Source organism: Bombus fervidus, chromosome 3 (genome assembly GCF_041682495.2).
Source record: "Bombus fervidus isolate BK054 chromosome 3, iyBomFerv1, whole genome shotgun sequence".
Classification (NCBI taxonomy): Eukaryota; Metazoa; Arthropoda; class Insecta; order Hymenoptera; family Apidae; genus Bombus; species Bombus fervidus.
In genome coordinates, this window is record NC_091519.1 from 7007459 (window position 1) to 7023329 (window position 15871).

The 15871-nt window shown below is 34.0% G+C and overlaps 1 protein-coding gene across 9 annotated transcripts in view; it reads right to left on the reverse strand.

Moving 5' to 3' along the window:
• Window positions 1-15871, reverse strand: part of LOC139985281 (rap1 GTPase-activating protein 1) — a 261298-nt gene that overhangs the window by 77506 nt on the left and 167921 nt on the right. Inside the window, exon 1 of one of the 9 annotated variants that reach the window (XM_071999606.1) lies at window positions 5064-6065. The exons of 6 other annotated variants lie outside the window; for them this stretch is intronic. In XM_071999606.1, the coding sequence (XP_071855707.1) occupies window positions 5064-5210 (147 nt within the window). In that variant the 5' untranslated portion in view covers window positions 5211-6065. Of the gene's footprint in view, window positions 1-3010; window positions 3185-5063; window positions 6066-15871 lie in introns of those variants that run through there. 2 more of the 9 variants (XM_071999608.1, XM_071999607.1) reach the window with 2 other exon arrangements.

Sequence of the window (15871 nt, forward strand, 5' to 3'; positions counted from 1 at the left end):
ATTCAATATTATTTTCAGTATATTAATAGGAAATTATTTAAATCTCCAATATAAATACTAAATTCCGTTTAATAGTCAAATCAAATAATTTTTTTTTTAAGGTAGTATAATTTCGAAAAGAAAATCTAAATATTGTATAATCTTTACTTTGCAACGTGTTTCCATTCTGCTCAAAAATATATCTTTGGTTCTTCTCGTAGTACAGATTTATATTTCGAAACGTATGCGTGAAATCAACATTTTACTTTCTCCTATGTAAATTTGTCAAAAAGATTTAGTACAACGAATTCATAACACTGGCCCCGAAATATTTGGCTTTAATCAAATTACATTGGCACGTTACACAATTTCGAATTTACACAATACTAAATTGCGTTACTCCCATGCACTTAAACAAACAGAGCCAAACAAATACTCCTAGTTACAAGATGGTAGGAACAAATGCAGAGAGTTAGGCATATTTTACAATTGGAATTTGCCAATTACCCGAGCAAACCTAAGCAACTCAGCAATGCGTACATGGTTAAAGGATAGATGGCAGGTAGAAGAATTCCTGTACTCGACCCTATGCATAATAGGACTATCGGTGAGATCAAACATAACGAAACAACCAGCACGTACCGTGCACGTCATTAATAAGTCTCGGTTTCTTGATCTTTAAACAAACTTTAATTCGCTTTAGACGACGACAAGTGTAATTCTTGCCAATCAGGGCCAGTTCGTCTTCGGCAAGAATTAAAGTGCCTGTCGTCGAGAGCACGTGCTGGCAAGTCGTTAAAAGCGAGCCTTTAACTCGTCGGGCAGTCGTGCCGAGGCCCGTCGAGTAATTACGCGAACGTATAGGTTTTCACGTGTAGGCGCACAAAGCATAGAAACTCATATACACGCGTATTAAGGCTGATTCAGACAGTTGTTTAGTTAAGTAACAGGTAAAGCCGAATTTACACTGTTCACTTTAATTCCATTCACTAAACGAGGATGAAAGCGACGTTTTTCGATGAATCAACAGCGTAAATTCGGCTTAATTTGCTATTTGACTAAACTAATGGCCGTGTCTGAACCAGTCTTTATTATCAAGACATATCTTGAACGGCATTTAACTGTCTAAAATTGTTCGCAACAGAACCAGCAGTATGATGCTACAAGTTGTGAACAGTTTATGAGTAAAATATAAGTAGTTATAGAATTATTACAATGTTCATATATAAAATTATTGTAACCTTCAAATGATATCATTTAGTCATCAATGACTACAGTAGTTTGGATTAAGTTACTGAATATTTTTCAAATATTATACATTCAATTAATTAATTATTTATTTAATGAATATATTTCGAATATTTATAATATATATCTTTATCCTTATTTGTATCAAATAAGGTACAAAATATAAATTGAAATTAGAAATAAGTGAATTGAGATATAATATTTGTATATATCTAATATATAATATTCGTTCGATATTCACGAGTGATTGTTGTTAAACAAACTAAATTTTGGAATTTAACCTTTCAAATGAAATTCCATTCTTGAGTTTCTTTCCTTTAGATGTTTACTTGAAAATTTGATTGTACAACGAAGTAAAGATATTAGTAAGTATTCTAGAATTTCTTCAGGATTTAAAAAATGTAGAACAGTAAAAGATTAGACTTGTACAGAAACGACTCAGTTTATCTGCGAAGCGTGAAAAATAAATTTGCTCTACAGAGAGTCAAAGGAGTGTATAAACAAAAATTCTTGCCCGTATCAGCTATATACACAATAATATAAAGATATAGCGTCGGATGAAAAAGAGAACATCCTAACAGAAGAAATATACTGACAGAGAAAAGTCTTCAAACGAAGAAGTATATATTTCTGATAGAAACTAACACAGCAATGTTCATTTTATAACCAACCACCAATCACAGATCGAATATAAATTGCAAATTGACAAGAAAAACGGTCAAACGTGCTAATAACGTGTTGCATCGTATGTTACACACGTTCTAATAATGATCTCGCGAACTCTTGAGCGAATATGTAGTCGCTGGCAAGTTTATAAGCTGTTCACGAAAGTGACCACATTGCTGGCAAACAAACTTCAGAATCTGTTTGCAAGCTGATTGCGAACTTCAGTATGAACTACAGATGCTGCTAACAATTATCGATACATTATCGATAACTTCTACATACATATTAAGATATCGATAATATCGTTAATTATATCGACTAAAGTAAAATGTAACATATAGATAATATATTTATTACTTCCTTATCCCTTTTTGTCTTATTCGAACTGATTGTTAGTATACCGTAACTGTTGCCTTATTCTCGCATTAAAATGAATTTGTCCTATTTTTAAGAAATAATTTGTTAATTGGAATAGCTATATCTACTAGCAGTGTACATAAATATTTAAAAGACAATCATAAGTAAACTACGAATATTTATGTACATTCAGACTTTTGTCAATATACCACCAATTAAACAAATGGAATCCAGGTAGAAAATTATTTTATGTATTAAACATTATTATAAGTACTCTACTTTAAATACTTTGCATATGATATGCATCCTATGCATTTTTATATCTTCAAACTTCCCACAAATGGATAAAAATCCGCAATCTAAAAATAAGCTTGGGAAATTTTTAACTTCTTTCGTATATCATTATGTCATTTGATCATATACATTTGGATAATCATATCATATAGATCATATAGATCATATCGTCTTGACAATACAAGTTTCCAAACAGGGGACACGCCTCGTTTGAAATTACTACGCGTGAACGTAGTCAGTTATCGATATCGTTAGGATATTATCAATATATCGAGTTATCTTAATACGTCGAGATAACTTCTCGATATTATCGATATTTATCGATAAGGTTATAACAGCATCTCTAGCGTGAACGCAACATTACGCACACATAACCAATCAGTCGACCGGTCATGGGAAAATAGGACTTTTTAAAGCGTCTCGTAGCGTAGAACGATGGAGTAACGGGTTGTTAGAGGAAAATTACCGCGAAGCTGATCTTTGTGGTTACAGTTACCGGGCTCGTTTCTCGCTGCTGCTCCTTTTCTTTCCTTTCCATCTCCCTCCACCTTGGAACCTTTCTTTTGTCTGGACGCCGCCGTTACAGCGCTGCAGCTAAAGTTTTCTGCTACTTTTCCTTCCAACTGGTTCAAAGCTCGTCAAGCTTGCGCGCAAAAAGCGTAACAACGGTGTTATATACGTTTTCTCTGTGGCGCGGCGTGGACGTACCACGGCATTGCTCAACGTATGAAAACGAAATACGCGGAAGCGTACTTGGCATGCGCGACCAGAAGGAATTAAGATCGCGAACGGATCATCCGGGAATGTGCGAACCACGCATCGAGTTGTTACGCGTACCTACTGCTTCGGCCATCATTGCGTTTACCGGTTCGATCAACGATTCTCTATATCACGAGACAATAACAACCGGTTGGTGTAATTACTGCTTGGTGGATTCAAGTATACACATCGCAAATATATTCGAACATCGGTCGACTAGATTCGAATTCTCTATGAAAGTTTTAGGAAGTAGCTTTCACAATTGTACTATCAAGTACACTCGAATCTAAACGCAACAGATCCAAGACTCTACGAAATCTTTGCCAAATAAAAAATGCATTACCAAATAGAATTGGACGCTGCTCGAATTTACACAATATTTCACAAATTTATCGTTTTTAAACAGACACAATTGCAGACGTTCAAGTAAATTTGTAGGTATCTCATTTACTGTCTATAGATCTATGGAATTTTATAAATTATGCCTTTCTAACTGTTGTAATTCGATTGCTACCTGCAAGAGATTCGATTCTTTCGAATATCGAAATAGATAGTTACAAGTAGATTTTCGAAAGCTGCGAGTGTTCACGAAACTAACCATTAAACGAACCATTATATCCTACAATATTCGTACCCTATGAGGCGAAACTTGGATATTGGATTTGATTCGGATTTATAAGTTACATATTGAACTTGATCCTATCACTAGTGATTACTTCAAAGCATCCGTGGAAGCACGTCCGTCGTGGAATTTCCTCGTTATTTGTGAAACGCGACGAGTTATTTCGGTCAGATCGTTTAGATTTCGTGGATAGGTTTATACCCAACTGCTACGCTTGTACCTCTGCCAAACGGCCGAAAGTTTGGGTGAGTTTAATTTTGCCAGATGCTTATTTCGTGTCTTTGTTAGAATTCTCGAAATTCCAATTCTATATTGTTTACGAAAACTAACCGGGTAAACAATATGTTATCCAACGGTGAAAGAAACTATATCGTGAATGTAATTGTATTGCATTTGCAACTATAATTTACTTTGTAATTTATAACGTATGATGTACTGTAAAATAATCCCTTTATGGAGGTTTAAATCATTATAATAAAAGAAAGAATAATGGCGAAATCATTGTAAATTATTGTAAAAATTGTAAATTGGCATTACTAGGTAATTTGTTAAATAGAAAATTATAAAATGTTTAACAATTATATTTCATTTGGCTTTTGAATCGATTGTACGCATACATCCAATTCGATAATAATCTAAAATGAGAGATTTGCAACTTCCTATCTTCTTTTTCTAACACCTTAATGTAAGTAGCTTGTTGAACAAAAGCTAAATTAAAATAGATAATCAAATAGAAAGGTACTAGAAAGTACCATTTCACAATGATAGATCTTACAAAAGATCTTCTCATGGAACATATGTTCCATTCATAAAACGAAAGGATGCCAGTAAGCCGTATAATATTTTCCTTTCATAGATCGACATCTGTCGACGATAAAAACTCGGCCCCGTCAGATCTGATCAAACTGATAACCAATCCCTTGATTCTAAAGAAAATCTATCTTATTTCTAAACCTCCGGGGTAACGGGATAATGGGAAGAGAAAAATAGAAAAAGTACAGAAGTTCGTAAATTAGTTCCGGTCCGTTCGATCGGATCTAAGCTCGATACTTCGAAAAAATTCTCGCGAAATAACAAAACGACCAATGAAATAATCGAGTGACCGCAGTGAATTTCCGTGAGCGCGGGAAAAACTCACCTGTGATATAAGTTTCGGCAGTGTGTGTGTATGCGCGTGCGCATGATTATTGTGTCCTGTCGAAGACCGTTCGCTGTTGGGCCGTTGTTGCTGCTGTTGGCCGGCATCCGATCTAAGATCGTGCCTCCATCTCAATACACCCATCATAACCGCCTACTGTATCCTCTATTACGTTTCAAGACTCTACCAAACGCGTATCGTATCAACGTCCGCACTAGGGGAACCAGTTCGATCTCGACGCTCCGACCTAACCTAACGCGAGTGTCCTGTTGCACCCTTTACGAGGCTATGCTGATCCTCGAAACGCCAGACACCTTGACGTCGACGTACTGTAGCAGAAATACGACTCTGTAGAAGTTGACGTACGCTGCACCAAAATTCGAATGGAACATACGTGATACGTTTCGCACACTCGTTTTTTTTCTTTAATTGAGAAACGCGCGGGAAAGATTTTCCGAAATATGCGTAGGTAAATTCTTCTGTCACGTATTCACCGATAAAAATCAGGATTTCAACAACACCAGACTACACTCTATCTTTTAGTAACTTCCGATTAAGGCGTAGGTAACTCAGCACTGCGTACCTGCTGACATTATTTTCGCAGAGAACTAAGACCAAAGAACTAAGAACCCACTCGATCCTTCACTACGAATTTGATCGTGTGATTGTTCGTTTGGTCACTGAAGTTCACTGTCATTTTCATACTTCGATCTCGTAATCGTGCGATGGATCAAACGCGCAGGATATCACTTAACGGTGCGTGTCACTTTTTCCTGGCTATTCTAGCTTTGTTCGTCGCCCACGTTTCGATCAACTAAGCGAGGTCAGAGTAGAAAGTGTTTACACCGTGGGCGCGTTCGGCAGACAGGATCGTATACACACATACATACATACATACATACATACATACGTACGTACGAACGAAGAACACGTAAACGTGCCAGAGCGAACGCGTACTAACTCAGTTCGGTAGCGTAGAAGTGCAGGAGCGCGACTGGCACTGGCATCGAGACCGTACGGTTCGAGGCTTGCCTCGTCTGCCGTCTCTACTTCCCCACCGCCACCTCCTCTCGCGCCTCTACGCCCCGCGGTGCTCGTAGCTTGAACGTCCTGCTGTTCTTAAAACTCCCACCATCCTACTATCGTACCGTGAACAAACGTTGCCATGGTCGCCATCAAACGCGTAAACTCGGTTTCACGCAAACTTCCATCATTTTCTTTCCTCGAGATTAACGATCGATCGATTCGATCGAAGCGTTTTCAAATTGTCTTTCTTAGTTAATGCCATGTCATTTTTACAACAGCTGCGAAAACGATATACGTTATTTAATAAATATTTCTTTCGGTCTAATGTTTTAACGTAACCATCGAACGATTTTCTTTTGAAGTATTCATCTTAGTTTGTAGACTATTATCAAATTTAAGATTTTACAAATTTATTTAATTGCTTTTTGTTTATTAGAACGTAGATCAACATAAAATATAAAATGACTACAGAAAGTATTGGTACATGTGTGAATATAAGGGTACGCCCTTATATTCCAATGAAATATTTCTTCTATCAGGATCTGCGATATGTAAATGATACGTAACTTAGTTATAATATAATGTTTGTGAGCATTTTATGTATGTACCTATGTACACTTCGATTAATGTTTAGCTGATTCTCGTTTTAAGTTCTTCGTATTTAACCTCTACAGCTAAGTAAAAGCTTCAAATTTCTCTGCAACGATAATCATATATTTTTTTGAAACGTTCGAATTGAGAGTAAACTTTCAATTAATGTACATCGTAGCCTTCGGCATTAACCCTTCGTTAGTATAATGTTTACATGGTGAGAGATAGTTTTGAAGTGTAGTTGCTGATTCTTGCAACTTAATCATTAACAACCAAGTATATAATTACGTCAGATGTTTGTGCATGTAATACCAAAAATTATAGGAAATGATTCGATGATAATAACAGGAATATTTTTAACGACCGAAAAATTTTAAACCTTTTAATGATTACTATTAATCACCTACGACGCCATATAATTTGAAAGTTATATATCCAAGTACTTACATATTTAAATTTTTTAAATCTTATTTTATTTATCTACTACTATAATATACTATTATATTTTATTATATATATTAATTAGACATTTTCAGCATATATTTTTGAATATGCAGCTATACATATAATCGAAAACTTCGTTAGTAAGCGATACACGAACATATTAGAAATAAGTAATTAAGGATTGGTTAATTCAACAGGCTGTGGAATATTTCAAAATATTTTTATTATCCTACATTCAAATACTGTAAGAATTACGTAAATCCAGACATCGTACGCATGAGCGATATGCATAAATTTCTCGATATTCCTGATAATTTTATTGCATTCGTTAACTGTTTGCTTTTTATCGACAATGTTCTGCGTTTTAATTTTTTCCGATGGAAACACTGAATATTAGAATAAAATAAAAAAAAATAAAACATCGAGCAAAAACAAAATATCGGGACGATATCTGACGCGTTTCGAAACATTAATTATTAATTTTGTAATTGTGCGCTAATATTCTTGTTAGAATCGCTGAAATTTGCTTGGATTGGATAAAAAGAACATTGTTGTTTTTATTTAGCTATTATACGATCCTACAATATATTTAAAACGTATAAAGGAAAATGATAAATTATCAGACTATACCGATGATCAATTCATGATATGTTTTTTTAAGTATTTGCTCACTGTTCACGTAATTAAATATAACTCTTTAATTATTGAATAGTATCAAGCATCGTGAATCTATATATAATATGATAACTTATGATAATCGTATTTTAGAATTCAATTTTCAAGCAACAAATATTGGCCAATTCACTACCATAATTAAATTACATATTACAATACATTAGTTTTCAATAATTATATTTCGTTCGTTTAATTATGAGAAAGAACGCTTAGTGTTTAATTTCAATAGAAAATTTTAATTCTTAAATCACGTTACTAATCACTGAGGTTTCTAATTTTGGAGAAAAGAAATTATTTCACAAATACATATTTCCTATGTAAATATTTCATAAGAAACAAATACTAGAGCTTAAAACTGTTTACAGAAGACAAAAACTGTTTAAGCGGTAGGAACAATTAATAACATAATTTCGCGAAAACATTTTTTCACAATAATTATGTTGATGTTGTTAATATGTAATTTATTGTCTTACTGCGATTCTGTGATATATCGTCATCCATGACTGTATGAATATTATAAATTATGGTACATTTTAAATTATGATGAACTTACACTGTTCCTCCCCTGTATTATAAATTACGGAATGTCATCGGAATTAATGATACTAGATTTGTTTCTCTGTGTAACAAGCTTACTGAACTTTATTTGCTCGACCTATTTTGTAGCAGGGGATCATGTTAAAAAGTATCATTAATATCGAAAAGACTATTTTCGAATGAAATGACGATATAGTGCCGTGTGCATAGAATGTTATTGATCTAAATTAAAACTGTACTTCATCTTCCTTTTTAAGTGATTTTATATTGAAAAATATGTTTTGCTTTGTCAATAAGACACCCACGCTTTTCATAAAACGAAACATTAATCCTCAAATAGCATCGTTAGATGACCATAATAATTTGTGATAGTTTATTAAAATTTGGAGTACTACATTTCATTTCATACGTCACATTCTTCGTGATACAGATCAAGAACAAAATTAAACTAAATTAAAGATTCTAAAATTAAGTATATAATTTAAATTATTATGGTCCTCGGTAGCTCAGAGGTACCACTTAAGAGTTAATACGTTTAATATTGAAACGATTAAAATTGATACTACGATGAAAACTATAAATCAATTCCTTCGAACGTTTGCTCCGATAACCCTAACAAAGAACAACTTAATACTAAAAACATGACGTTCCTTAATTCGTAGAATGGGGAGCAAGGTGTCCGCAATCTGATTTAAATAATCGCAACGATGCTCGACGAGAAGTTCTCAAGCGGCGACGATGATCAACTCTAAAGGAGCAAACCGCAATTCAATCCTGTCCAAGTCAATTCGTTCGAAATGTATTCAGTCCAATTGTAGCAATTTGCAAGCATGGACGGAGAATGAGTCTTACATGGCGAAAGGAACGCGATCACATGGTAAATCCGCACGCTTCCGTTAAATCGAAGAAATCAAGAGACAAATTCTTTGGTATTCGAGGAGAAGTTAACGACAGGTGGAGGGAAGTTGGGGGGGGGGAAGGTGAAACCAAAAGGAAGCAGACTGCCATGGCAGCGAGAGACTGGCAGCAGAGCGGATGTCATTTCGTGGTCGACTTATTTCGTTACCGGTAGGTAGATAGTACCAAGGCTTCCCATTCCTTTGTGTCCACCTCTTTCATTATTTTACCCAACTTCCTGCGTCCGAAAGCGACAGAAGACATAACAACGCGCTCCTCGGTTACGAGCATGGATCGTCTCGCGATGCGGTCCCCCTCTTCGCCACTTCCTCTTTCGATCCATGGCCCGTCGTCTCTCCTTTCCTTCACGGTCGGCCCAGCCTTTCCCCCTTTCACCGTTTCTTCCCGCGTATCTTCTTCCACGTCGCGCGACTCTTTGAAAATGCTAACCTTGTTCCATTCTTAACGACTGCTCTTCAAGTCAAAGACATTGGGAAATAAGCGTCGACCGAACTTCAACTCGAACTCAGACCCGCTGTCTCGATACGTGGGTAGACGTTATTTTCTATATTCTTCTTGAACGTCGAAGTTTCTCTCAGAGAGAATAGCTCTGGTCATAGGTGAAGCTTACTTTACGCGTGAAAATTTGTGCTATAATTTACGGCGATAGACTGAGCTGCCAGAAGTCTCGGAGAGAAAAGACTGCGACTGTGCTCTACTCAATGAAAATTTTATCGGACAAAGCGAATAGATAGCGATATCGGCCTCCTTTTGCCCGTTTCTTTCTGTTTTTAAAGAACTAGATTCGAATTTAAGATAACAGACAGCTGCGCTCCGGTTAAATTACTATTGTTGAGAAGCAACGTGTCGAATCACACGTATCTGCCGATATACGGATATTTTATTTTGGCTATGTTTGACTAACCGGACGTCTGTACTTTCTCTTTTTCAATCACAGGTTTCTTTAATAACTTTCATGAAGAGAGAAGAAACTCGTTTCGAAAGAACGATGTTCTTCCGTTCAGAATATCAGAATTTTAACGCTCAGAAAGAATTATCGATGGTAACTGAAACGTTGAAGTTTTATTAGATACGGAAAATTGCAATTTAAATCGACGGAGATAAAAGATGTAGTTAATGATGCACGATGCCACGTGGGCACGAGATGTATTACGCAAATAAATGCCGCTTTACAATGTTTCTTTGTGTCAGATTAAGAGGGTATTCTATTGTTGACACAGAGACAATTAAAATTAGGTAACAGAAACGAGAATTGTTGATTATCATGACAATACTTATTCACACGTCTCACTTTTAGCACCGACGAAAACTGAACGACCTCGATTAAAAAGTTTCCTCATATTTCTCTTTCCTCTCTTTACGCAAATACTACAAGTTTCCTTCGACTTTCCACCGTTTAAATACTGATTTTAAGAAAGCCAACCTTACATCAACATAAATACTCTCAGAGACTCTAGTAGAATTTTACGATTCTATAGATTTATCTTGTTTCATCAAATTCGTTTATATGAATATTTATAACATCGAATATATTATAGCATATTAAAATTAAAATGATTTTTCTATTACGAAGGACAATTCTTTACTGCGATTTCCTCTATTTAGTAGAAATTTTCTTTACAGTATTCGTAACACGATCCAATAATATTTATTTAACAATAAGCCTCTACTTTCAGCAATAATCATCGTATAACGACGAGTTATACATACGTATTGTATATACCTAATTATCTTGTTAATTAAAAAAAATTACTTTGAACTATCTTTTCATGTACAAGAAAGAGGAATAGCTTAACCTTTATTTATGGTGCTAAATTAATTAATTCACGAGTCATGTGTTTTATGCATCACTTACAAATAAGAGTTTAATATGTATTAGTATGACACGCAACACGTAGTATATCGTGTTACAAACAAACGAAACTATAAAATGCAGAAAACCTGATGATTATACTAGACGCAGGAACGTTTTCATAAAGTGCTCAAAGCGTAACGATGTCAAGTTCGGGCTCTGTTTGCGCTAGTTTCGGGGTCATTCCCACGTGAAACCAGCGGATACAATAACCTGTTGTATAGCGTGAACGTCGCCAAACTTGGATCTCTGATCTTCACGGGTTGCGAGCAGACAGAAATCAGAAAATCTTCCCGGCCATTCGGTTAAAGCCACACCATGACGACCGGTCGTGGTGGTTCAACCGACACTTCCGGTGTGCGTACCTGCACGGCCGGAAGTGCGCTCCTCCCCCTTACATCCTGAGAGGATCATATATGCACCTTGCTTTACCAATAGTAACAACCCGCATTTCGAACATTTCGGCCGATGCCTATACCATTTCCAGTAAAACATAAAACCGATTTACAGTCTGTACCTTTTATATACCTGTACCTTTGTCGAACGAACATAGAATTTTAAAAAGGTTTCAACGTTTCGAGCGATTCAAAGAACGATGAAAATGTGTCGAATTAGTGTCCTTTTCAGCAAGTAAAATTCTCATAATCGCAATATAATATAATGTATAGGTATCCTAATAGAATATAATGTAATAGATACCCTGAAGTACCGCAAAAGTACAATTTCTTATGGCAAATGTAATGGGAGAAAAAATGTAGAAGTTGGCGAATTGGAACTTTCTGATTTCAAATGATCGTAACTTCGGAATGAATGCATGAAATGTAAACATTCGAATATTTCGTAATGGCTATTTCGTAAAGGAAAATCGATATTTATATAGTATGTGAAAACATATCGTTCAACTCGTTAATAACAATAAAACGCGACAAGTTAAGGTAAGGTATTACGATACGAATTTATTCTGTGAAATATGTTCGTTATTATACTATAACTCACTTTCAAAAGAAGATGAAATGTATTGAATACGAAGAATTATTGTTATATTTCATCCTTTTCTTTCTTGAGCAGTTTTTTAACAAAAGCATCACTAACCACAAATTATGCAATATTTTCAATATTAATAGAATTTTAGATGCATAAATTAGGTACAAATTTGGTACTTTTTGATCATCCTTTCGTCTCACTTTTAACTCCTTAAGAAACTACGAGGCTTATGTAAATCCATTTGTAAAATTTATCAAGTTTTGTTTTCAATAGCCTTAAAATCTCTGAATTGAAATTCACAGAATAGATTCAGTTTAGAACTTAAAATAAGTTCAAATAATAAAATACATTTCTCTTTGATAAAATTTCATCTAGAAAAAAATAGTACTCGTACTTTGAAAATGAATTCACTATTTCACTATATGAATTCACTACATATACTTCTTTGATACTTGCAATTAATCTAATTTATTATTATCTATATTTCACTGTAGAAAATGTGGATGGTTTGTTTGATGATGTAAATAATTTGTTCATCATTAATAGTCATCCGTATTGCCATCATTGCTTTGAATTTATATCAAACAACATGTATGAAAAAAAAGAATAACAGGCAATGGAGACAGCAATCTTCCTTGCGTTGAAAAGTCAAATTTATCTAAATATGTTTAATAAACAAAATTCATTTCTCTATATGTCTTTAAATTATCTTAACTTATAAATAATAAGCAAACCATTCCGAATATCCATAGTAAAAAACACTGCTTTGCTTTATTAAAATCTGATAATTTTTATATACTACTTTTTATTTATGAGTAAAATTTCGTATACTTTCTAATTATCGCAGAAAATAAAACAGATTTCAAACAAGTAAACCTGAATTGATCACAACGAACAAAAAAGGTTTCATACTAACCAACTGAAAGTGTATCAACTGTCGGTAAGTTACCTTTACTTGTCGCACGTACTTATCGTACGTCGCCTTTTCCATGATGAAAGAAAACTACTATACCGATACACGGTAAGTAATTGGTCAATCGAATAAATTTTCTCAATACTCCGAAGCAGAAAAGCTTAAAAACTCTTGCGAATCCAAGTTTCTCACGGCATCATTGTCACACGTGTTATACATATGACTACGGGCTATTGCATTTGGAAGCCACATGAAGTGGAGATACAAAAAAGCAAATGGGATGTACTTGTCATTTTTATTTTAACCTGTGTAAATGAGAAAAAATTTAGATTCTTAACATAAGGTAAGCACACTTAAACCTTTATAATGTACATATAGTTATACAGTTTCATATTTATATGTCTATATTATAGAAATTTTTATTTTACTATCATACTATTGCATTGCCGTCCAATTATTTTGTGTATGTATATGTTTGTAATTTTTCGACACTTCACTTACAAAATTCATTAGTATCAATCGCTCAACTATTCCTGTCAGTTTCCAACACGTTGCAAAGGAAAACCGGTAGACTTCTTTATTTTTCACAAACCTGTGTCAACGATCTCTAGCCAAAAAAGATGCCCAGTTCTTCTTGCCTCGTCATTATATATATTACACTACTATGCCAAAAATTGATCAACCTTTATCTTCGTAAACTCACGTTAATTTCCCATCAAAGTTTTAATTTCGTTGTCGAACAAAGAAATAGTCTTGTCGTTAGGTTTCATTAGATAATCGCGGTTCAAAACGCCCCAATGAACGAGTTCCATGATCATTTTCGTTCGCGCGGACTCTCCACTTGGAACGGTTTAACACGTGACTAGCAAGATCCTCCCCTAGAAATCGACAGACCGAAAATTTTATAGACACTAGAAGGACGAGAAAGACCGGCAGACAATCCTGATTGAAATTCAAGCAGCGCGTGACCAAACGATTCGTCCTAAAGCTTTTTGCTACTCGCACCGTGGATGATGACGTTCATTTATCTTCGAGTCATTCGTGGCAGACAGATTGAGATTCCGGCTGCACGTGGATACTGACCAGACAAGTAAGCAAGCGCACCGTTCCAAACCGATTCTGCATACGAACAGATTTTTCAACCACAATAGCGTCTTAACTACTTGGGCCCCTTGCCAAAGCCTTTGGTCGTGTGTTTCTTCTCTTTCTACTGAATAAGATATACATTTGATTCTTTCGGCTAAACAACGGCAGAATGAATCTCTGATTAAACAAGGTAAACTAAATGGATTGAAATCGAGGTACATGATTGGTCTTTCGATGAAAATCATAAAAGTGTGCTTACCATTATTAGACATTATTTACTTTTATTAATTCCTTTCGATTATTGCTCGATGCGTACGATTAAACGATTACCGTTCAATAAAATTTTCTATTTAATTCAATTGAAATTTTTAATTTGACGAAGTTTTATAGAATTGAAAGCTACGAGTACTATTTTAACACTAATTTATAAATATGTAAAGTATAATAATATAATAAACGAATTTAATTAAATATAGAAAGTTAAGTAATTCTAGATCTAACTCGTAAATAAGATAGTTAATTATATAAATTCTTATCGTTTCATAGAGATTATAAATATACATTTAGAAATTAAATGTTATTTATTATTTTATTGCTATGTGTTTCAAATGAATTTAATTCACGTGTAAGATTTAACGAAATTTATATTTTTTTATAAATTTAAGATTTTTATACTGGAAATTTATCAAATATATAGACTGGAAACTCCACCAATTATATTGGTTTTTATTGTTAGCTGTTATTCTCGTTATTAGCATCGTCTTGTTTTCAATTTTTTGACTCCAATATTTACAATATTTTCTCTCGTATTTTTATTATTTAAAAAAATATTAACCTCTAGAGGAGATCAGAATACAGAAGTTTCATTATTTAAACAATACTTTTCTACTATCACGTGAACATAAAATTGAAATAAGCGTTAGTACAGTTCTATCAAGAGTCCAATGAGAAATCGCCAGACAGTTGCTGTTTTCAGAAATAATGTTTATTAAAATAAACCTTAATATTATGTACTTAATTTTCTTTATAGCGCACGTTGTTAACATTAGAATTACCAATAGTTAACACGAGGCTATTTCTACCAAAACCAGTGAAAATGACTGGTCTTCAAAAAATACGTAATAATAGAATATTTTTATATTTATTGATTTATTACCTCCTTACAGAAGGAATACCAATGTTATGTAGTACATTTTTGGTATTATTAATCCACCTGGGACCATGACCTCTCAACAAGGATTGACACATTTATAAAATTGTAGAACCAGTTATTTTGACTGGTGTGGTATTTCTAGTATTAACGCGCGTCACTTTCAATTTGTTTTGTAAAACAAAAAGTTGTATTACGTATATTTATTTCCATCCTAGATGTACTAAATGTCCAGTAAATTGTGCAGTAGCATCAGAAAGGAAATGTATGATACTAACTGTCAGGACGAAAGGAAAAAATACTTTCAAAGCTAGAAAACAATAAAAGGATCGTGAAAGTGGCAAAAATATACAACGTTGAAGGCATTTTCAAGGTATTTGACAAATTATTTCTAGTATTAGAAAAGAACACGATTAACACGTAAATAAAATGCTGTTCAAATTGGCATCATAAAATTTGTGTAATTTGTTTAATAACAAAAGATATGGCACTTGTAGTGAATTAAACACATATATTACGTTACCTTACTTTTTGCTAGTACGTGTTTGCTACTATGCCATTATTTTTTTTCTTTTTTTTGTAGATAAATATTTAAGTAAATATAATAAATATAATAAATATCTATCAGGAAA